The sequence below is a fragment of the Argiope bruennichi genome, chromosome 2 (assembly GCF_947563725.1).
Source record: "Argiope bruennichi chromosome 2, qqArgBrue1.1, whole genome shotgun sequence".
In the NCBI taxonomy this organism is placed as follows: Eukaryota; Metazoa; Arthropoda; class Arachnida; order Araneae; family Araneidae; genus Argiope; species Argiope bruennichi.
In genome coordinates, this window is record NC_079152.1 from 42,808,303 (window position 1) to 42,834,533 (window position 26,231).

General features: G+C 29.9%; 1 protein-coding gene across 1 annotated transcript; it reads left to right on the forward strand.

Moving 5' to 3' along the window:
• On the forward strand, positions 1–26,231 carry LOC129959677 (RNA-binding protein 33-like). The gene is made up of 4 exons (XM_056072568.1): positions 1–171; positions 10,707–10,774; positions 18,308–18,363; positions 23,042–26,231. Exons 2-4 carry the CDS (start codon positions 10,738–10,740, stop codon positions 24,995–24,997), a joined length of 2,049 nt encoding a protein of 682 aa, XP_055928543.1. The 5' UTR covers positions 1–171; positions 10,707–10,737; the 3' UTR covers positions 24,998–26,231.

Below are 26,231 nucleotides of genomic sequence, written 5' to 3' on the forward strand. Positions count from 1 at the left end.
TAGTTTTAGTTTGGCTTCAGTTATATCCTCTTGCTCAGTTTGGTTGCACTTCCATCCCTTATATTCTCTGTGCCAACTCATTTGTGGACTTACTTATCGTTTGCAATTCTGCTAGTCTCGGGAAGCAGGCTAACTTGAAGTCGGCCGAGGATTTTTGTACATAGAGAACAGGTGGGTATTTCTTATGTGGAACTCTCTTTCTCTCTGCTTGGTTTCCATCAAAATGTGAACATATTTTTTTTAAAAAAAAGACATTTTTTTATTGTAAAAGGATTCAAAACCTTCTTTTCCTGTCATAACATTGCTGATGGCTGTCTGTGCTATTAGAAGATCAAGTTGAAATTTTTTAAGGTTGTCAAAATGATACTTTATTTTGGAAATCTATTCAATTTTCCAATGCAGTTTTAAATATTGGACACAACTTTAAAAATTAAAATCAAATCCTCAAATGAAAAAGGAATCTAAAAACCATAGGTGAAAAATATTTTCATTCCTGTAAAAAAGAGTGTTAGCGTTTCTCTATGACATTGAAACATCAATTCAAAAGTTTTAAAATTGCCAAAAATACCTAATTCTGAAAATGGAACCAAAAATTCATTGCAATCGTAAATATTGGGCATAACAGTAAATATTAAAACGCGAACCATCAAATCAAAAGTAAATATTTTTTCAAAAAAATGATAATTTTTTTCTTTCTTTTCTATAAAGAAATGGTTGATATTTTTCTCTAATACTGAAACATCAATTTAAAAATTCTAAGATGGCAAAAATATTACCTTTTTATAAAGATAAAAAAAATTCAAGGCAATTATAAATATTCAATTTGTAGGATTATAATTACGATTTCAACATCTGAATAGTAAAAGCAACAGAACAATTAAACTCAATATTTATGTTTCGTGTCAAAAAGTTGCGCATTATTCCAATATCTATCAACAAATTCGAAAATGATGAAGCGTGGAAATTTAAATCACGTTTTAAGATCAATTGATGACTGAAGATGATGATGAAAGAAGGACTGAAAATAGTTGAATTCATTCCCTGTATTATTGGTTTTTACTGTTAATTCCAATATTAATTAACTTTAATAATTTCTTATTTTAATTAATAAATATATAAAAAAATATTTCTTTAAGATTATTGATGAATTTCTATTGATAATGTATAGAAATTATGGTAAGATAAAGTAAAATCCCATATTTATTCCCCAATTTTGATATTTCTTTAAGCTTTTAATATGAAATATTTATTTTTGTATTATAGCTGTAATTCTGTTTATATTTCATATAAAAATGTTTATTTTAAGAGGAACTATTCTAAATTTTGAAAAACCTTGAAACTGTAATTATTATTTTACAATTCGACTTTACTATATTAATTTGAAATTCGTTTGATATGAAATTCCCCCCCCCGACCCACCCTTTTTTGCATTTTTATTTTTTGTCAGTACTTTTGATTATCTATTTTAACTCAAATTGTCTTCTTTTCGCTAATTCTTAATTCTAACATGTCGAATCAAGCATGGAGAGAATTTTGTATATTAAAATTAACTAAAAAGACTTTGAACTTCGCAGAAACATAAACATCTCTCATAAAGTCTGAAGGAATTGCTTTTATGTACATATATTTAAAACAATATCGATAGAAGAAAAAAAAACCTGTTCAGAAGTTTTTCAGCAATAAAGTTCAGCAATAAAAGGGATATAAGTCTTTTTTTAAAAGTTATCATCTATGAAATTCAGATCTATAAATAGAAATTCATTCTAGCGACAATGATAATTCATCTGAAGCTCTCTAGTCACTGTATAACACACTGACAAATTGCGAAAATGTATCAATTCTTTTCACACTGTATCTTTTTAGAAGACTTATACTAATTAAATATGTTCAGTCCAAAGATTTCTAGTAGATTTCAATACTATATAATATTTTTATCGGAAAATTTTAGTTTGATCTAAATGCATTTGAATTAGAATCTTAGTAATGATTGCGATAGAAAAATCTAAGGACTGGATCGAAAAGCTAGCAATTAAAATTTAAAGTGTGGAATTAATGGATCTTGAATTTTTCGATGCACTAAAAAAAAGTTTCATTCTATTTGAAATTTACAAGCTGTGTAAGCTAGTTCAGAGATTTTGTTTGTGTTCCAGAAAAGAATTAATTGTCATTTTTAAATAAAAAAATAAAATTTGAATTGCTTTTCTTAAAAAATGGACCACTGATTTGTTCCAAAGAATTCGAATGAAAACGATTTAAATTTGGTATTCTTTTCAGAACTTTTAAATTAAAATCAAGATGAACAATTTTTCTTCCAGCTTTCAATATATTTTGGTGCGATTAAACTTTAAATAATGTGAAATGTATCTTAAAATTATGTTATTAAAATATTTTTTTTTGTAAATGCTGCAATTATTTTTTATACATTTTATATGATATTAAAACTAAAAAAACATTTTGCTGAAAATACGTTAAATAAATACAACCAGATAGAAAATGCTCTATAAACATATTTTCGAACCAATAACTAAATAATAATACGTGGAAAGTTTTATAAACAATAAGTATTTTTTTGAAAAATGAAAGAAATTATTTTCTGTGAATTTCTAAGATTAACCGCAACATTATACTTAAACATACACAAAAAATACATAATTTTAAGAAATAAACATTTTCTGCACTTTAAACAATTTTTTTTTCTGTTTATCTGCTTACAGTAAAAAGGATCTTTTATGGAATGTGTTTCGATAAAACAATTGTTATTAATAATTCTAAAAGTATAGTTTTTTGATGACTGTTTTTAAGACCATGTTACTATAAATTCGATAAATATTGCACATAAATTTTAAAATATTGTTATGAAATTTTGAAATTCAATAGTTTTAATACTCGAAAACAATTCCAGGATAATTTTATCTTCTCGGATACTTAAACACGTTGATCCTATTCGAAAGTGCCCAATTTCATAAATTATGGGTTATAATTACGCCCATATTTACCCATGTATTATATTTATATGTCATACACCCATGTTATTTCATAAAACTGTTATTCCTTTATTAATGCTTTTCAAATGCCTTTTTAGGAACTGGCCCTAAATACTTAAAAAATATTTCATTAACATCTGATAAATAACTACTTGTCAAAGAATATAAAACAATTAATTATAATGTAATTTTTTATTGTAACTCAATGATATAAGGAAGATATTTCGAATAATAATTGTGTCTACAGTAACTAATGTGCTGACAACTCCAAGCTAGATTTTCTTTGAGAATATCTAATACCAAATATTATTAAATAATGCTAACGTTTTGTAAAATATATGTAATATTGTAATATTACATATATTTTAAGGAATGCTGTAATATTGTAATGTGTGTAAGATAGATAGTTATTAAGAATTCTTTCTTCGTGTTTTATAAATTTTTAATAATATTTTTGAAATGTATCAACAGAATTTTTAAAACTACGATATTTAACTTTTAAAGTTTCATCTAAAAGTTACTTTTTTAAATGTCCGTTTAATGTGTATCGTTACTTTATAACTTCATCTCATTAAAATTTAATTTTGTTGTTGTTAAGTTTTTATTTTTATTTAAAATTGGGGTTAACAGCTTGTAGCAAAGAGTTTTCGTCACAAAGTTTAAAACCATGTTAAAAAACAAAAATTTTATATGGATGATTCTTAAGTATAGGAAATTTGAAAATTCTATTTAAACGTTTACTTTTGATAAAAGTTACAAAGTAGTACAAAACTTCTTAAAGACCAGATAAAATCGTTTTTTTTATTATTATTGTGAGAAAAAACAAGCGAAACGGGCTCAGTTTCGGCAATTTCCACCTTATTTTTCCGCATATTTGCTTTCTAATTTCCGTCACATTTTCAAAAAATTTGTTCTCCTTTTGTCTGTTATTTAATAAAAAAGGAAAAAAAAAAGATATTAAGCTTTTTTAAAATACCAATTCACTCCTTTAACCGCTTTCAGAAACTTTTTTTCGATTAAATTTCCTTGAATTCAGCGGCACCAAGCCGCTAGAGGGCGTTTCATACTACTTTTTTTTCTTCTATGCTTTTAAACCTCCGAATCTTGTGCTCATTGCAGTAGTTTTAAAGTAGCTCGTAAGCCGACTTAATTTTTTTTTAAGATGTGATTTTTTATTCTCTTCTTAGCCTAATTCTTCTACTAGTTAATATTTAAATTGTTAAAGACTAGTATGAGTTTTAGAGCAGATTAAACATTGTTATTCCGGTTGCAACTAGAAAAACGATTGAAATCATGCGATATATTTAATCATTAATGCTTTTTTTAAAAAAGCTTTTTCGGTAAAAATAGCTCCTTAGGTCAATTCCAGCAATGAAGAATACGAATTCGAAATACATAGAAACTGAAATGAAGAGCTTATCAAAGAAAAGAAAGAAATTTTGATCAAAATGTGTTCTGATTTGAAGAGTTTCTTAACGATCCTTTTTGAGTGAATCCAACAAAAACCATTAAAGATAGATTCCAGAATATAATATAATAGACAGTTCACTTAATTACATAATTCATTTTCCATTTTTTTTTTTTTTTCATATATGTATAAACTATTCTCTATTTGCTTATTTCTATCATGTAAGAAAAAGAATTTTCATAAAAAAACTGTTAAAGAAATTCGATTTAGCAAAATTAGCCAACAAAAATGTTTTTTTAATTAACTTCAGTGATATGCATTGTTTAAAATATTGCTTTCTAAGAAAAAATCATAATTGGAAAAAAATGTATCTGCAAATTAAAAAAAAGATTAAAGCTTTATTTAAATACACTATAAGAGAAGCACCTGACTCTTTATAGATTTACAATAGCTGCTTCAATCAATAATTAAAAAAAATTATCAAATAAATTTAAAAACCTTAAATAACAGAAAATGGTGAAAAAATCAACTTACTTTTGTAAAAGATAAATATGCAATTAATTACAATAGATATGAATAGTATATAATTAAATTATTAAAGCTATTTAATCAATATTCTCTTGAATAAATTTAGATCGCGTTTGCATAAATTTATTTGAATTAGTAAGTGAGAACGTATTCTAGCAGAAGAGAAAAACAAGAATAAGGAAAGTTTCGAAATAAATTGTTCTTTTCTTTCTTTCTTTTTTTGTTATCAGTTTGTTAATATAGAACAATTTAAGTATGAGGAGTTTTGGTTTCCCTACCGTTGCGAAACCATTCAGACGAGTCGTCGTAAAGAAAGCATAACATTGTCCGTTCCGCATTTACGGTCGCAGTTAAGAGTCCCTGCGTCCCAAATTAGAGCACCAAGTGGCTTCTTTTATTTCTCTAATCCTATTTCTATTTGAAGGAAAATGAAAATACCAGATAAAAAAACGCATTGAGCCATTAAACGTCAATGCCCCGATTTCTTTCTTTTTCCTTTTACGTTCAGAGTTCTAAATTAGAAAATGTCAAATTTACTTGTTGAAGTTTCAGCCATTTTTATTATAGATTGGGAAAAAAATTGTTTTCGTTTTAACCGGTTTTCTTTTTTTTAATGCAATTATACAATTATTTGTCCCTTTTAGCTGAGAACGTGTTTATTTGCAGACGATATTAGAAATTCTTATATCCACTTGCATTTAGATCCACCATGCTTTGAAAGCTGTTTTTTGCCGACATGTGAAGAAATAGATTAATTTATATACTTATGGTTGAAGTATATAAATTAATATAATTGTTGAAGTAAATTTCAAATTAATTTTTATTGTTCTTAAAAAAATATTTCCGTTTCAGCAAGTCAGATTTGTGTAAGTGCTTTTCTTGTTTGCACTTTCTTTGGAAGTTTTAATAATCATATGTTTAATAAGTTTGGAACGCTTAAAAAGTTAAAATGGAAGTTTTAATAAAAATAATTATTTAATATAGAATAAGTATGCATTAAAGTGCATGCATGTAAATAAGCATGCATGTAAATTCCAGGTTACAGAAAAGTAAAAAATGATAAAGTAGTATCCTTGCCTTTAATTATAAAAAAATCAAGATAATTATGTCTTTTTAAGTAAATAATGGGATAATTATTTTATTACTTTTTTCTTTAACTTTGATTTAGAATCTTAGAAATCTAGAACAGCATTCATAGGTTTAAATATAAAGGAATCATTTTATATACATTCCATCCATAAAAATATGTCGTGACATAAATTATTAAATACTACCTCGGTATGAAAAAATAAATTAAGATTAAGAACAAAATATTTTCTAACAATGAAGTAGAGTTATATGATCTTAATAATAACAATATAACTATAATGATATAAAATAATAAATTAATATAATATCAATAATTGAAAGTTTTGATTAATTAATAATATAATTTTAATTTATAATATAAATAATGTAACTAACCATCTTGTATTGCAAACGTTCAAAGAGGAAGCTTTTATGAAATAAGTTTTTAATAGAAATTATATATAAAGAGGGGAGGGGGTCATCTATAAGAGCATAGAGAAAAATTCTGTTAAAATAAGATTTTTTTTTTAAATATCAGATTATGAAATAAATTATCTTATTCGTTAGTATATATTTTTACTGAAAATAGATAAACTCTTCTTTCCTTTTATCACTTTCATGAATCCAATGCTGAAATCTTCAAAGTTACGATTGCCTTAAAATTTTATTCGCCAAATAAAAAGCAAAAATTTTCAAGCTCAAATAATTAACATTTTTAATTTTTATTATTCTGGTTTAGATAAAACGTTTTTTGCGTTTTATTAGATTTCTTTTATTGATTTCGTGTATTAAAGAAAATATTTTTATTTCCTACAGATAGTTATTTCCTTGATAAAAAAAGGCAAATGGTGAACGAGGTTGAACAGCTTTGAAACATCAAATTTTACATTTAATTCATTGATAATTTTTAAGTATACAAAAAGCAATCATATGGGGCTTTAAGCTTTACTGTTTGTTGTTAAATGAAGTAATTATAATATTAAAGCTTAAACTGGAACATATTCTTTGTTAAACATACTGCAAATAATTTTTAAAAATATCATAAATTAAACAGCAAGAGCATAAATTAAAATTAACATCAACAGAGCAAGAAGATAAAAAGTTGTATCAAACAGTATTCATTGTATAATTATAAATTTTTGATATAATAAGATAAAAATATTGTTTTCATTATGTTCGGAACTAAATTCAATTATCAAAGATTAAGTAGAAATATATTCTTTATAAAATTATTACAAACAACTTTTAGTAATAGTACAAATTATTAAGAACTAACAAATAAATTTTTTTTAGTATCAATAATATGTTTTTTTATAATAACACAGTTTTCTCTTATAATATGATAAAAATATCGTTTGCGTTATGTTCAGTAATAAAAAACAAAGAACTTCCAGAACTTTCAGTAATAATGAATAAATATTTCTATAATTTTTTAATTATTGTTCGATCTAATGATCCGATAGTATTCGACACTGAAAGCGACATCTCTACTATTAAAGTTATAAATAACTTTAAAATGTGCAGTGGACTAAATAAATCTAAAATTGAACGCTTCATTGTTCCATTCAACCTGATTCACTGATTTTTTTTACCTTCCCCAATTTGAAGATATGGAATGCAAATTACTCTCTAGATTCTTCCTCCTACAGATCTATTTTTAAGAATCAGCAAAACTAGAAGTTTGTTTTCACTCGTAAGAGGAAATTTTGAAAATTTTTCTTTTCGCCATAGAAAGGATTGGAACGAATCTACTGAGTAATTATATTTAACCCGGAAATAAGCGTTATATCAGGAAATAGAAATTGAGATCATAATTGTTATTTAAATAGTCTTTTTTTATTGACCATCTTATTCAGGTTAATGTGCTGGAAGTGAATTGTAGTACAAGAAAGGATAAGAGAATGTTATGAATTATTAAAACACTGATAACAAAGAAAATCTGAATTATAAATTTTTTTAACTTCATGATTGATGTTTTTAAAATAGTCAATCCATTTAATCATTAATCTTTGAAAAAAAAGAGGAAACGTTAATAGTTTTGCAGTTGAAGGCTAAAACTTTAAAAGAATTTTATACTGGTATTCACTGTTTATTCAAATAAACTCTATTTTTACATTTTATATAATTTGCTATAATTATAATACATATTATTAATTATATTACACCGCCCAGTATTCAGTTACCTTAATTTTACGTTATTTTTTCACTTTTTTAACAAGAAATAAAATTTTTGTGAAAATCAATGATATTATTTCATTAAATAATATACAGATTTTATTAGCGAAGATTTTCTAAGGCATTTAATGATTAAAAAAAAAGATTTTAAAAATAATTTATTATTTATCCCATAAATATTAACAAGGAATATTTCATTCATAAAAACTCATGCTTTTAAATATATCTCACGGAAGAATACTTTTAAATATATCTATATAAATGTTATTAAATGCTTATAATAATGCTTAAATAAATATAATATTCAGCATAAATTTTTATAATAAGATGCTGCAATTAGTCTATTGTAGCTTAAAATAACCATTGATGTGAAATGAAATACAAAACTCATTCAAAAAGAAATACTTTCCAATTATTTTAGTAGCAACAGTAAATAATATTAGTACAAATACTACATAGTAGCTGACATAGTGAGCTCTTGCATTTCAGAATTTGGAATACGAAATATAATTTTTAGTATGTCAAACAGAGAAAGAAATTTTGATTAGATGAAATGCAATAGCCCATTTTAGAGAGAGTACTAGAAGAGTATCGAACCTTATAATTCTTAGTTTACTTAAATGTGATTCAGTTCAACAATTCTAGTACAAATGAATACGCTGTGAGAGTGAAACTTGAGGAGGCTTTTTACCAACTCATGGAAAAATTGTATATTTAAAACAAATTCATGATTAATAATAAATTAACACGAAAAACAGTCACACAAAGAATGGCTTTTCAATCCAAAAAGTTATTCGTTAAGTATTCTTTCCCACAATTATATCTTATTGTGATGAATGCGCAAGCCAGTGATATGACATTCAATTTCAAAGCTAAACAATTCGAAGAATTTTAACAGACTGACTAGATGTCCCGTAAAATTTTATTTCAAATTACATGAGGAAAGATTTCATGGAATTGAAACTAAATACAATAAGAAAAAATTATTTTAAAGACATTTCAATTGAATAATCGAAAATAATGCCTGATGGTAAGCTATTCTTAACCAGTTTTAGCAGTTGAGGAAGACATTTAACGTCGATTGCTAGTATTGTTCTGTTTGCCTCTTGTCACGGAAGAATCCGGATCTTTGCAATCATTCTTAAATTATGCTAAAAACAGGTGTCTTTAGAAATAATAGAGAACATTCTGTTATAAAAATGAGTAGTATTTATGTAGAAGAATAACCTATAAATTTTGCTAATTTTAGACTTTCGAGGACACATTTTCACGAATATTGATTAGGTAGTACATATATTTAAGAAGTATTCTTATAGAATTTATATTCTATTAGAGTTCTCAAGAACGTTTGATTTGCATCTGCCAAACGATGATTAATGCGAATGTTATTATTTTTTTCTCTTTTTCCATTTCTGTTATAAAGTAATACTTTTTGTTGGATATATTCGTTCTTTTAACATTGGATCTCAATCAATACTTAGTTTAAAACGGTTCATGAAAGCATCTTGAACTAAAATTTATCACTTCCATTTTCGTATTCGTTTTTCAAAAATCTTTTTTAGAATCAATTTAAATTTCCAGCATTTCTATGAAGTGACGTCATCTTCAGATAGCGCTACTAATTTATCGTTTGGCTTCTTCCTTTTAATTAATTAAGACCTTCAGATTTTGTTATTAATTTATCGTTACTTTTAATTAATTAATCTCGCACCTCAAATAATCGCGAGATTATTGTTCGGTGTTTCCGAATTAATTTCATAGTTTTAATTGTCGCATTCTTTTAATGCTCAACTTATGTTTATTCCTTTAACCATTTTTTATATAATTTATAACCTCACTTTCGCGCTTTCAATCGCCCCTCTTAGGAACTGTAATTGTTTCTTAAAGAATCTGTCTTATGTGTGGCAAACAACGAAATATACGTGTAAAATCAAACAGCAATATTCCAGTAATAGAACTTGTGATCGAATTATTTGTTACTTTCAACTATTGCAACATAAACGACATTAGAAATCCTTGCCTATGTTAGTAATAAATTTTGCATTTTCAATTTATAATATTTTACTGTTATTTTTCACTGAAATTTAATTTGATTTTTTTTTCCTTTTTTTAGTATTTGTTTAAAGTATCAATTTAAATTTTCCTTTCTACTGAATTATAATATAAAATGAGATATAAAACGACGTTAAAACTACTGTTTCCTCGTATTTCATTCTATTCCATTATTTAATTAAAAAAATATTAATTTGGTAAGTTTTTATCGAAAGTTATGTAATTGTCTTTTTTACATGAAAACTTATACAACATGATATTACATGAAAACTTATAAAATATTTATGCTACATTAGGAAAAGTGTTCTTTATAGAAGCAAAAAAATCCGTAGAGTATTTTAATTCTTCTTCAATTAATTTTACAAATAATTTCTATTTCTGATAGTAAAATTTGAGTTTAATTTACATAATGAAATTAAATATAAGGTGTAAAAGTGTTGTTTCAGTTGAAATAAATGCATGTAACTAAGTGAAAATATTTTTGTTTACAGGTATTCCATGAGAAATTAAAAACCGACAGTCATGAAGTTAGCGTGGGTGTTTTGTCTGCTCCTGGCAGGTAAATATTTTTAGTTTGTTTTTTTTATCACTGATTTTTCTTTAGGAAGAATAATTTTATCATAAAAAGCATTCCAATTTATTTAAAGAATATGGGTATTCTTTTTTGTGACTGCTGTGTATACATATCAAACACTGTTATAGAAATAAATTTGCATATGGAATTATTTAGAAGTAATTAGTGAAAGGTGAATTCTACTGGTTAATTTTTTAATAATTGGGAAATATTATAATAATCAAATGGAATTCACTTTATGAAAGGCAGCATTGACAATCAAATCGGAATCATCAAAAAGAATTTTGCTAACGGAGGTTAAAACCAACAAATACTAAGCATATGATCTTTATCAATTGCATGCCACATAATTTACTTGTCTAATTTTATGGTTAGGGTTTAAATTATTCCAAAATATAAATCATTAATTAATTTAGAATTTTAAATTATTAGGCTTAAGTCCATTTTGATAAACCAGGAACTATTTTGGAAAGGAATCTTGTCATTTTATGCCATGCCTAGATGTTTATGGCATTATGGTATCTCCCCATACGGTCATGCCATTGTCAGAATATTTGACCCAAGATGACAATGTACGTGAGGCCCATATAAAAGGCATTTCTGTGAATTGTAAAACATATCCATTCTCCATTTTAAAAGCCAACGTCATAATACATGTCCACTGAGGTCCTAAGAAAGGTTGAAAGCTTAAAAATCAAATAGAAATGACACAAAATCGTATGAAAGTCACCTTTCCCTTTCATAGCAATAAAATTTTGCAAGCGCGTTTAAACAATTTGTTCAAGAAAGGAGAAAGTGCGTTTCTCTTATCCATAACAGTTGACTAGATACGCTGAGATGAATAAATATTACCGTCTGGAACGTATTCTTGATACAAAAGAAATTAGCATAAATCTTCAGATGAGATTGTCTGAAGAACCTATTGTGCTATTAGATTGACAAAATGATATCAGTAAAGAATATTTTGCGGACATACTTTCTCTTGTCTTCCAGAAAGTGAATAATTTTTACTGTGGATACTAGTTTTATAGTCTTCCATAAAAATATTTCTGCGCAGTTACAATCAGAAAGAATTTGGGTATCTGTTGAATTAGGAGTGAAACGCAGTTTTCGACCTGCTTTTTAAAACACAGAATGTACGCTTCTGAATAAATTTGAGAGTTTTATTAGTCAGATTGAATTACATTATTTAGCTTTAGAATTTTTCGCTAAACGGGAATCATAGCAATATAGCAATAATAATCAATAAATTAAATTATGTAAAATAAATGCCTCATCTTTTATATATTCATTGCCTTCCTTAATTAAACATTAAGGTGCTGGATCTCAGATTACTTTATCTTAATTAAATGTTACAAGTATTCCAAATTCAATTTGTTTGGGAAATAAGTTTTTTATAATAAATAACAAAAATTTCCAAGTTTTCATGTAAATAGTCGAAAACCATAGCAATACATTGGGTTATGTAAATTCGGCTCTGTAATCTCTATGACTTGTCTTCTGTAAACTCATTGCTTTCCTTAGTTCATTGCAACTAGACATATATATGTAGAGATTGGATACCCATAGACCGAACCCGCGACGGTAGGCTCCGTAGGCGCGTAACATAACCACTAGACAAAAGTGATCATTCCAGTCCTTCGGCTGTTAACTGACTTATGAAACTGTCACCACACAACACACACACACACACACACACACACACACACACACACACACACACACACACACACACACACACACATATATATATATATATATATAAAAGTTCTGGATTTCAGATGTATTTTAACTTATATTTATATATTCCGACTGTAATATACTTCAGAAATAAACGTATTAAATTATATAACAAAAATTTCAAAATTTTCATGTAGTATATGCGGTTTTTTAATTAGTTTGAGTTTAGATAGTAAACATATATACCCATTATGGCTAGAATATCTGCATATTCCTTAGCTAATAAATAAAGAAAATAGCAAATATCCTCCTTTTGGATTGTTACAAAAATCAGCATGCTGAAATTTATAACAAAAATTTCAGAGTTTTAATGTAGTATACTATCAGAAAATGCGGTCCTTTAATTTCTGATGGTATGCAGTACATACCTATATATCTGAGCTTTCATAGTATTGAGTTAACAGATGGAGAATTAGGCCTTCTTTTAGTGCTTTACCACAAAACTGAAGCTCGGAAATTTTATTTGAATTATACAAGACATTAGAAATAGTATGTATCTTGAATTAACTTTTTGCCTATTACAAGCATAAGAACAAAATTACTTTCCCCAAATGTTTCGGAACATTTAATATATTTATATTTTTTAATCACATTATACTTCAGACCCTCAAACTTAATTCTTTCACAATCACAATCTTTTTTTTAAGACAGCTTGCCTTCACTAAAATCACCAGATTTAAAAAACCATGAAAAGATTCGAACAAACGAAGTTGATTTGAATGCGAACTTTATTCCAGATTTTAATTCGAATTTTAATCGAATTCAATTTTTGAAATTTAATAGTTGAACCCTAACTTAATTGTAATCTTAATGATACAGATTCAAAATAGGACTTCAATATTAGTTATTGATGGCTTGTTTTATTCTATGATCAGAAATTCGATTTTCAGCTGGAAACTAAACTGTTATTAGCACTGTGACGTAGAAACTAAATTATTTTGATAGTATCGTGGGAACAGCAGACGTAATTGCTATTTTTGCTATTCAACAAATGTCAAATTGTGCTTACTTATCTCATTTTTTTCCTTATATATATATATATAGAGAGAGAGAGAGAGAGAGAGAAATAATATGGGCTAATTTAAAATAGGAAAAAAATAGGAAATTAATTAGGCTTGAAATTAAATTAAGATAGATAATTACACAAATATATATGCTATATTTATTATATTGTTTATGTTAAGCACATTTTATACGCAATGTTTTGTTTTCTGAATATTTATCTTTATCTTATTTATTTATCTTTTTACCTTAAAGGAAACAAGTAAAATTTCAGTAGAACTTTAAATACTATTCTCAGTACAATTTTTTAATTACTTATTTACTCCCTCTGAAAAAACTAATCAGATAAATGAAAGTAAAATAGTTTTGAGATTTAATTTGTGAAATCTTGGAAATTGCATGATGGGGAAAATGTCAATTCAGATGCCTTCATCATCTTTTGACAACTCAAGATTACGAAATTCATCCCAAAATAGACCTTGCGATTTTCTTTAAAACGAGACCTTAATGTATCTAGAATTGAAACAAACAAACAAAAAATATTAAATGAAAATAAAGTTTACACATAGTCCAGCATAATATTGAATTCTATTTCTTCAAATCTTGAAAATTGTGTTTGTTTTGTGAAAGTATTAAGTTGTCATTTCGAATGGACACAAGAGTCAGCTTTTCGGGTATGCTATATACTCAGATATGTCGGTATCAGTCAGATATGTAATGATTAAATAGAGTGCTTAATATAGAAGTTTGTCCTATAAAAATGAATATACTAGTTCAGATTTTGCATTTGTTGTGTATTATTGAGACAAATTATTTGCTCGAAATTCGGCAGACGAATTATCATCTCTGCATTCATTGCGAACCTTCCAGTAACTCAGATTCTGACATATTCTCCTTCTACTACTAATCATAAAGTTTTTTAATGGCATAGCTATTCTAACTGACGTCTGGGACATAATATGATTCCACCCTAATATGTAGGCATTAATAACATAACAAGGGTAAATGGTGCTAAGGGTGTAGCATTATTTTTTTCGCTCCTGGTAGCATTTAGCTTTAAATGATGGCAAATGCGCTTTAAAGGTTTGTCTTCACGGGGCTCAGGGCATTTATATAACCCCCTTCTTATTATGTCACTGATTATTTCAACAAAGTTTCATTAAAAGATAAAAATAAATGTATCTATGCCACTAGTTATTTCAATGAGGTTGATAACATGAAGAAATGAAAAGGAATGTGTCTATCTCACTCATACTTTAAATTAATTAACATACGAAAACGAATTTGTCTTCACCGCTAGCGACTTCAAAGAAGTTTCATTAAAGGATGGAAACGAATGCGTCAATAGTATTGATGATTTCAGAGGAGTTTTATTCAGAAATGAAAATGAGTATATACACCAAATTAAGGTTTAATTAAGAAATGAAAACAAATTTGCCTACGCACAATGTTAGCTATTACAAATAACATTTGATTGAACAACTTTTAGATTTCATTTAAAATAATAATAATCATTACTTACAAATATTTAGAAAAGGATTTAGATAAAAAAATATAAATATATATAAAAAAAATAAACATTTTGAAAGAAGTGACTTCTTATGCAAAATAAAAAGCAGTTTAAATTCTCGAAATGAGAGCTTTGGAAATGCCGGTGAATAAACAACAAGCTGTATAAGATTTTAGAGGAACGCTTTATGATGAATAAATTTATTTGTTGTCGGTCACTAAAGCGTTAAAAAAGAAACGGCTAAAACGCTTTATGCTTCGCTTGGATCTATCTTTCTTGTTGCATATTTTGTTTATGCATCTTCTTCTGAAACCGTCTCACTCGAATTCGCGATAGCGTATCAAGGACCATTCTTTGAGTAAATAAGGTGCGAACCACCACCATTTACGCGTGCGATTTAAATTATGAGAACATTACATTTTCATGAGTGATTAGGCAATTAGATAAATTTAGTAAACTAATGTGTGGGAATCTTCTTAAACCAAACTGGCATGTCAAGATAAACGAGGAAAAAAACGACATTATAGATAGAGAAAAGGAACTTCCTCTGAGAAAAAAATAGAATTGATTTCCAATCATTTAGATGACAATCAGAGCAGAGCGATACTGCTTTATTTTCTTGCTAACAGTAATCCATTTTATCTCATTTGGGGTCTTTTTGTGTGCGCAATCATCGATGTATGGCACAGTTTGGTGGTGGAATAATTTTGCCACCGTTGTCGAAGAAGAAAAATAAGTGCTCGTAACAGTCAAGGAACAAGATTGCAGAAACTGGGATAGTCTATAATGACTGGATTATCCATCTGTTGTTCGAAATTGTTTCACTACGATAAATAATAAAAAATATGTACTTTTTCCAGTTGCATGAATTTAAATTATAAAAGTGGTAAATAGAAATGTAACATTAACTGATTGTATTGAAGATATGTTTTACCTATCCATGTACTGCAACTTTGTTCGAATCGACAAAAATTGCCAAATTAAAATAGATGATAATTATTATCATTAAACATTGAATTTCAAAACTTATTTCTTTTTTCGATACAATTAGGGGAAATTTCCCCAGGGCCATTTATTGAACATCAAAAACAGAATAAAAGCTTCTACTTTCCTTTCGTGGTAATACAAAATAAGATGGCACTAGGCGCATCGTATTTATTTCATCCCTCCCACAATTGTTGCCAAGTATATATTGTGACACTGGAGATATTTTAATTGAACAGATAGCTGATAAGTCAGCCATCCGACTCTCCGACCCGCCACGAAGGCACACGGATTTAAACCATAAAACTGAATGACCGGATCGCCGCAACAACAACACTGGGGGGAACTGCGGTTGAGTCCTAATGGAAATCACCGGCCACGGTACAACCCTCCCCGAAGAAAGTACGTCCCGTCATCGATGGGAGGAGACAGATCCCCCACCTATTTGTGTACCCTCCAGGGTGGCGAGATCCAACCACCATGCCAGAAGCATCTCATCCTCATTTAGAGGTGCCCCCCAGGGGTTTCAGATAGCTGATAATAAAAGTTTCAATGATATAAAGTTAGTTTTAGGAATTTATTAAAAATGTGTTTTTTCGAACCTTTATAGTAACATAATATTATGAGCAATTTAAAAAAAAGACCCACTCACCCCTTTTTTTTTCATGATTTAAGGAAAAAACACATTTCACACACTGACGACGAATAGATATTTAAAGTAAAGATCTATTTTTATTTATGTTTCTAGACTCTTAAAAATGAGCATTTAGTCATTTCATTTCACATTTACAGTTTCTTAAACTGGTGGAAACAAACTGTAACCCTCTTAGTTTTTCAAAAACTAATATCGTTTTTTTACCACTTTATATTTAATTTATTAATCACATTTCTATTGACTATAAATTCGTGATAATACAATGCAAACTGAGCATTTTACTTGAGAGGAGAAACTGCGGATTTACCCCAGAGGTTATATACGTTTATCCTCTGTGATTATTCTGAAACAACGCTGTGTAATTTTATTCTTTAATTATAGAAATATCCAAAAATATTTTCAACGGAAAATTACTTTCATATGCTTCGCATTATGCAAATAATAAATGCGACACTCTATATTTTTAACAACATGATGCGTGTTACTAAATGAAGAATCACACAAGGAAACTCCGATCATTCAACTATGGCATACAGTACAGTACTTGAATATCCGGACAACCACATGTAGAAGTGCTGGTATTGTTAAGTGACAAAATAAATCCGATAACGAGTGTCTTATGCAATTAAGGACCATAAGGGATTAAGTCTCATTATCGTCGGTAAGGTCATGAACCAAATCACATCTCTATTATTGTACCATCGTGTAACCGAGAACTTTCCCTTTTATATGAAAATTTCTTTATATTCAGTTCTCGAGGTGGTCCCAATAGAACTATTTAAATAAATCCTCTATAATTACTCTGTTGCCGTGTAGTGTACTTTATTCCTTTCATAACTAGGTACCGAAACAAATAAGTGCTAGGTTCAACTGAAAATAACTTTCATGTGCTTTGTATATGCAAATACTAAATGTGATGATTGGTTTCGGTAGTAACACAGAGTTGAGGGTAAGGTCACGGCTTCGTGATGGAAGAACTGAAGGTTCAAAACCCTATTCCACAGAAGAATTGCCCCGATAAAATGGTTTGATGTACGTCAAATCAGCCGGACCAGATGCTCTTCTGCAAACGTGGCCTCATGAGAACATGGCTCAAAATTAAAAGATCCATCCTAAAATAGTTGTAGTGCTGTTTTCAATCGAATATTAATAAAATGAACCTATTCTTTAATAACACGGATACATGCTACTGACGGAATACTTACAAAAGATAACGTCCCTTGTTGACGCCGAGCAAGCAATATATTTGAATGACCGAGTCACCACAAACAGCAATACCACAAATGTAAACCACTGAAAATGGTTTCCATTGCAAGCATCTCATCTCATTCCATTGCATGCGTCCGAACTAATTCCCACATAGAGTTCAGTCGTCAATAAAAAATTTAAACAGCTAGTACTACAGTTATTATACGGGTTCTTGATTCGTTACTATATAATGAATCAAGAACCTAGTTATTTATAAACCAACTTCTCATTTTGAAACTTCAAGATTACTCCGTTGATAGATTAACTAAATGAGAAAAGAAATAAGAATTTCGATTAATGATTGAAAATTAAGCATTAATAAGCAAAAAAGTGATTTGTTGTTATTTATTTCTGATCGCAGTATTCCTTTCTTTTGCAGGAAAGCTGTCTAATGCCACTCCAGCCGATGAGGGCACACCTGGCGAGTCCAACATGGTGAGTATCGCTTCTTTGTTCAATGACTTACTGGACCTTCTGGTGCAGAAATCAGTGTATGTCATCAACCTCTTCCTTGCACGACACAAGAAGGCTGGCAAACCCTCCCGCGCTCAATAGGTACTCGAGTATTATATCAACACCAAAAAAATAACAGATTGTAATGAATATCACTTCAATCGAAGGCTGCAAAAAATGTTTAAAAACCATGCTAAACTTTCTATGAATTTGCTGAGTTTCGGCTGAAATTATATCTGAAAGTTAATAATGACTTTAGAAAGAGCGCAAACGAATAGTTATTCTCATATTGAGAATGTATAACTTTCTAAGCATTATTTTTCTTCAAATTCTCTTAAAAAAATTTCGAAGCATCCTGTTTTATGTAAATGTTTGAATTTTCTGAATTCACTCGAGATGTGAGCTCTCATATCCAACTAATTGGATAATCCATTATTTTTGGATTCGACAGGTTCATTTCTCTAACAACAATCATCTTATAAGGATTAATATGAATCAACAGTTATTAATAATCTCTTAAAACGATCAATTTTTCGATGAAATTCAGTTTACTAAAAAAAATAATGTTCGGAAATTAACTTCAAAGTTATAAAACAGATATTGTACGATGTTTTGTTATAACAAAACATTTACTCTGTTTTTCAACAATAGATGCACAAAAAGGGTGATATTGTATAATTTTATCACATCTGAAACATAAAATAATGTAAAATTAGACTGACTGGATTACAAAAATATTATAATATATCAGCAATTGGTTATAGCAGGATTAATTTTTAGATATGATACAAGTATCTATTTTTAATTTTAAATTCTGTGCTTCATAAAATGTCATGAGCCTGTTATATTAAAACTGATTGAAACTCGGCTAAAATATAATAAATTAATTTTTCGATGTTATATTATGCACAGGATCATAAGTTTGAATTTAATATTAAGAAGATAGCTATATTTTTCTGTAAGAATCCGAACGTTAGCTTCTTCAGAATATTAGCATTTTTATTTTCTAATTTTATATAAAGCGCTTGATTTCTTATTTTCCTTTTATATTGGTTGATTAGTTAGGGACACAAAATTGGAATTTTTTATTATGCACACAGTTCCTGGACTTTAAATTTGTTCATAATTAAAATCTGGCTGCTAAGTTTCTTTTCCTTCTAACAAACAAAATTTCAGTGCATTCACCATTACATATCCATTTATAAAAACGGGATTCCGACATTTTTTTTTCTGTCTAAATCTTTAACATTATCGTGTATAATTTTTAACAAAAGGTTATGAAGTTCTGTCCAACTTGACATTTCAGCTCAAAACAACAAATTTTGAAAGGTTTCCGGGTTTGGAAAATCCCAATGACCCTTCCGTGCATCGGATGTGAGATCTTAGGTTAAAGAAATGATATCACGAAATGTAGAGAAAGAAAAAATTTACATCATGCGTAACTGCCGCCTTATGAAATTTCTACTTCCGATATTTCAGCAAGCAGTGGAAGCGAAGCAAAGAAAACATGACAGCTTGGCATTTTCTTTTGTAATAAAGACAACATATGCGGAAATTATAACTTACTACTTACAATCGAAAGCTTTTCTTTGCCGTTTTGCACGCCTTATGCTCAACTACAATAAAAAGGCAATGTCCCGCTTTCATGGTCAGAGAGTATAACATGCAAAACTGTTACAGATGGATTCGTGTAAAGAGGTTGTGTGTTCCTTTTGTGAACTGCCGGCAAGTTTGGATTTGGTAAAGAGAACACTATGAAAAAGCAATTAAAATAAATTGCCGTGATTGAGAAACTATATAACTTCCAGCTAATTTAAACTCAACTTTTGAAATGCAGTATCAGGTATCTCATTTTATATATGCAACGTGATTTTGTTATCAATATCTTCAATAAATACTTCTATTTGTAAAAAAAAAGAAAAAAAAGAATATTACTAGTTGAAAAATTTCTATCATTTATTTTAAGTAAACAAGTAAACTGTAACAAAAGAAGAGCATAATAGCACAACCAATGATAAGTTTATAATAAGTCTCAAGTAGTTTCTTTCCATGGAAGAGTTCGACTGTAACCATAGACAAGAGTAAGGAGAAACAAAGGAATAATTTTCCTGTGAAAAAAATCTTCAGAGAAGATGTCATAAGTTAAATAAAATAAAATATTCACAACAATCCTTTAAATTAAAAAGTGGAGAGAAATGCCAAACATTTCCCATAACTCTCCAACTGGAAACTGATCTAGCTCTATTTAATTTGCTATTTCAAGTAGCGCATAAATCTTTTTCGGTACAAGTCGGCAAATAAAACGCTGAAAAAAAGGTGAAGTATCAAAACCACACGAAACTGGATTTAAAAAAAAAGCAAAGTAAAATCTAGAAGACCGTTCAGAATATGGAGAAAAAACAAAATGACTTAAACTGAAACTGAAATAAAAATATCAAGCATTTTTGATACTACAAAATTAGTTGATATCTTCGAACCCAATCCAAAGAAGTTCAAGATATATAATAATAGAAATCAAAGTCTATAAATGGTTCAAGAAATCGCAGAACTCTTTAAGTTAGAAAATCCACATTCTCTTGATTTTTTAAATAGTTTTATATGATTCTTAATTTCCTCCATTATCATTCAAGTTGGTTTAACAGAAACGTGAATTCATACAGGTTTTTATAATCCACGCTGATTGCAGCCTACTGAGTAGAAGCTTGAGAATATAAAATCAAATCCACGATTTATAGAGACAATTTCGACACAAAGGAAATTAATCTGAATTTTTTTTTATCGAGCGTTTAATGGAAAGAAAAGAAATGATTTTTCTTATCAGAAAATAGAAGATTCATCATTTACTGAATTTCCTGGAAACGTTCAAAACAACTACAGGAAAGATAATAAATCTGTTAAGATCCTATATCTAATCCTATATCCGTTTCCTATATCTAATTAATCAACAGTAGAAAGCATAACTAAAAAAAATCAGATCGGTTCAATGATCTATTGAGACAACTTCGACAGAAAATGATTAATCCGCATTCTTTTTACTGAGCAAGCAATGACAAGAAAAGAAAAGATCCTTCAGAGAGATGAACAGAAGATTCATCATTTAGCTAAATCCCTACAACCTTCAAAACAACTACAGGAAGGGCCAGAAATCGCTTTAAATTTTAACCTTCCAACATCTCGAGAATGCTATGCATTGTTGAACAGTTTTTATCACTTAGGAATAAACTTGCCGCCGACCCACATACGATCCACGTGTCGAATCGGTTATAGGTCACATTCCAGAGGCGAGAGACAGTTCCATTTTAAGAACAAGACATTTCCTTTGTTCTAGCGCTCGTTTAATACCACCAATCTTTTCATTTTATTCCTCCATAGGTGCTATTTTTTTAAAATTAAAAACAAATGTTAAGATCATAAGAGGCATGAACCCGCTGTTCAAAAGCACGTTCCACATTTCAAAACCAGGATAAGAGTGTTGATGTTTTTCCCCGTCCGGTGCATTGTTCTTTTGTTCCGGCGATTGCTATCAATGATGAGACGACCCGGCTCTCCATGACACCTTTCTGTGATCTACCTGGATAGAACATGGATCATTGTTGTAGGTGACCGGACAAAAAAGTCTTCATTGACACCGTTCAGAGTTGCGGATGGAATAATGATGCCAATTCAGCAGAAGCTGCACATAAATATTCAACTGATTTGTTTTAGAATGAATCATCTGTTTTAGAAGCAGAAAAAGTTTTCTTTACGAGTACATAAAATATCAGCCTTTCATGCAAATTACGTTTCATGTTGAGAGAGACAATTAAATTTTTAAGAAGCATCTTTTTAGTGCATTTAAAGTACATAAAAACTAAATAATTATTGTAAAAAAAAAATGATAATTTCTGTAATTCTGCCAGTTTTCTAAAATTTTCCGTTTAAAGTTATTTTAAAGTCTGAGATCTATTTATGTGAATTATCTATATATACACGGAATATTGTTAGGATCTCTGTTTAATATTTATTAGATGAGAGGGCCTAAAAGAGAAATTTATGAGACTCAATTCACATGTGTATCACTTGACAAAGAATAGAATATAAAATGCTTTCAGTAAGTCTGTTTAAATATCTTAAATTTCTGTCTGCTATTTTCTTTCTCCTTCAATTCCATTTCGGTTACATATAATATGATACAACAATATTATACGCGCCATATTTTTATACGTTGTATTAAATCTTGTAACACAGAACTAACGTCAGTTTTTATGCTATTTCATATTTTCTTACAACAATTTATGAAATCCTTTTTTTTTTCCTTAAAAATTAGCTTAGTGGACTTAATGATTCTTTAATTTGAAGCGTCCGCAGTTGAAAAATTCAATTACAAATGAATTTTCAAACACTGCGAACTGTGTTTAATTTGTAGTCTAAAAGTATCACACAATTATATATGATTTTCGGAACAAAGGGACAGCTTTTTAATTCAAAGAAATTTACATTTCACAAAGAACTTTATTTTATGATATTACCAGAAAAAAAAGGGTCTAAAATTATTCCATAAGCAAGCCTTTGCAACTTTCTCTTTCTCAATCACGCGCACGCAAAAGAGCGATTTTAAGTATTTTTAATGTAGCTAATACATGCTCAACTGTCCGGAATATTTTTATCTGCTTTTCCCCAGGGCTCCTCCGGTTACATGATGGCCTTCCCAATGGACGACGATCAAGTAGCTGAGGAGACTGCCCAGGAAGCTGTTAAGATGCTGGCTGAATCTCTGGTCTCTGATGATGACGATGATGAATCCACTGATGACAGTGATGATAAAAAGCCAGAGGAAACTGTTGCAGAAGAAAAGAAGGAAGATCAAACAGAGCAACCTGAACCAGTTGGTATCCTTCAAGCCGAGCTTGAAGCTGAAGAAGCCGAGAAGCCAGCTTTACCCCAAAGACCATTCTTCAAGAGACCAAAGATTGAAGAACTCAGAAAGATCCTTGGCTTTCCACCAAATGAGGGAGCTGCTGCCAAATCCAAACCTTTTCCCACAGAGAAACCTAAAGTATTCCAAGGACTTTTCAGCAAGCCAAAGCCAAAATTAGAAGTATCATCACAACCCTCCCCTCTTGGTGGTCTCCAATTCAATTTAAGACGGGAAGACAGGATGAGACCTTTCGGTTTTCCCATGTTGCCCTTGAAGAGGGATGATGGTTTCAGACCATTTGGAATCCCAGATCTCGTCCAGGCTGCCTCCAGTCTACTCCGTAGGGCCATAGTCGATGATAACATGGAAAATGACATCAGCAAAGATGACAAGGAGGAAGAAGAAAATGTTAATGAGAACACCCAAGAAGATAACGACGACGATGAAGAAGAGGATGAATCTCTAATGATTGTACCCATCCCTGATTCTAAAGAAAACAACATGGAGAGACCTCCACTTTTCAGAAGATTCCCCATTCCTCTACCTTTCCAACTTCCCAACAAGCCTGCTCAGCAGCAAAGCAGACCACGACTTCCTTTCCCACCACTTACCCCTGTAGCTTTCTTCCTTCCTATTGCTCAACAAATCATGCAAAATATCCGCCATTCTCAACCCCGATCCCAACCTCCCATGATTCCCATCCATCCACCACAACAGAATTTTGTTCCAATGCAGACACAAATCCCAATTATGCCTGCCCACCACATGCCCCAGCAGCAACAGATCATTCCCATACCTACACAGCAACATCAGTTTATTCCCATGCCCTCACAGCAGCAACATCAATTCATCCCTATGCCCCAACCAATGTTCCATCAGCAACAATTCATTCCCATCATTCCCCTCCCACAGGCATCCTACCAAGCACCCCTACTAACACCTTTGCTACCTAACATGCAACAGCGACCCATCATGCGCCAAATGCCCCGCAGGATGCCAATGCATGCTCCACAACCCCAAATACTGCAACAGCGACAACAACCTCGTAGATTACCTATTCCTCAACCCATCAACCGCGTTGCAGCACCACATCCCATGCATCAGCAAATCATCTCTCGTCCTCTCCATGCTGCTAACACCCGTCCCATGCAGAGAATGGTACGACCTCCCATGCCACCGGTTAATCCTATTTTCTTCATGATGCCAGTTCCTAACATGCCAATGCCAATGGCTCAACAACATGTACCAGTATACCACAAGCCTCAGCACATTCCAATGATGCCTCAGAATCATCGTCAGATGATGTCAGCTCCAGAAGAAGAAAGAGTCATTTTTGTACGACCTGATCAGGAGGAACAAGATGATGATCAGGAGGTATTGATCCTGGTTCCCAGTGATGAGGTTGAAATGATGCAAAGACCCCCACAACAGTTTATGCCACAACAGTTTATGCGACAAGTACCTACACCTGTAATCAGCCCTCTCCAGAAAATCAGGCTTCTTCGTGACTTGCTGCTGGCTAGGCAGGCCAACCGACAAGCAGGTATGGTACCTCAAAACCGAGCCCCCAGGGTAGTTGAAATCGTTCAACAACAGCTGAGGATCTTTCCAGCCCACCATCATCAACAACAACAACCTCAGATGTTTCATCCTCAATTCCAGAGAGCAGATCCAAGCGAACTACATCCTGTATATGTACCTTATCCAGGCCCACAGTAAAAACAGTTAGACAGCAGCTGAGGACACATCACCACCATCGATAAAAGCAGCTGGTTTATCCTCAGCTGCAGAGAAGGGTATCCAGCGTCTGGTGTGCACATTCCTTATTTGGGATTACTGTAGAAAGCAACAGAGAGAAAATTGGAAATCTTCTCTTTGTACTTAGAGGATTATTCATAGAAAAATGAATCGCATAAAAATAAACAAATTATACTCTTACCATCATCATCTGAGAATTGATTTGTCTCGTCAGATTAATTTGGCAGCAGGGATGCCAGATTAATATACGATTGTAATCTCCTTTTTCACATTGAGAAAAGGTTGAAAAAATATTTTTTTTTATTCTTTAGGTTTTTTCAGTTATATTTCACATTCTATAATACTGAATACAAAGGAAAAAGAAATGTTTCAAAACTGGAAATCAGATTAGCCAAACATGTTTTTAAGTTGCAAGTTTAAATATCATTTTTGCAAAGAGGGATATATATATGCGTGAAATTTATGCACAAGTTTTATTGTTGTGCTCATGATGTAAATATTATGTAAATCTGGCATCCCTGTTCACAAAAAATTAGTCATGTATAGATAACTTTTTCATCATTTCCAATAATAAGTGCAATGCATTGTTTTCTGTTTAAATATTATAAAAATTTATACTTGCACGTTTGAGTAAAAGATCAAAATAAGTTGTGGCTTCATCTTATTATTTTCTCATCAATTAAATAATGAATCTCAAATCAATTAATCAAAAGTTGATATTTTATAATTTTTTAATTAAAAAATATTTTTTATTATATAACTTTTCATTTAAATTTTGAAGAAAAGAAAATGAGAAAATTGCAATTTGTTCAAATTTAAAACTAAAAAGTAAAGTTTATAAACTGTAATATATATATATATATATACTTGCGAGATGGTTTCTTGTTGTATTCAAAAATGTTTAAGATTTTAAAATGGTCATTCATCTGTTTTGTAATTGTCGATTACGAAATTTGGAATAATCATTAGTCGCTGAAACTTGATGTAAAACAGAGCCAATCTTTCATGCAATCAACGCACATTTTAGAGGTCCTCCTTGTGACTTGAGCAAGAATTTGTTCGTCGCCAAATTTGGCGGAGTCTCATAGAAAATATCTTTCAATACTTATTCAATCAAGACTGGTCCTTATGATTGTTAAGGAATCAGAAAATGTATTATGTAAAATAAAATTCCATTTTTTTTATTTCCCAAAAA

Bases quoted from the DNA above. Each gene is read 5' to 3' on its own strand.
- LOC129959677 (XM_056072568.1), top strand. From the start codon at position 10,738: ATGAAGTTAGCGTGGGTGTTTTGTCTGCTCCTGGCAG. The intron at 10,775-18,307 runs GTAAATATTTTT...TTTCTTTTGCAG, and splicing joins GTTTTGTCTGCTCCTGGCAG to GAAAGCTGTCTAATGCCACT. The intron at 18,364-23,041 runs GTGAGTATCGCT...GCTTTTCCCCAG, and splicing joins CACCTGGCGAGTCCAACATG to GGCTCCTCCGGTTACATGAT.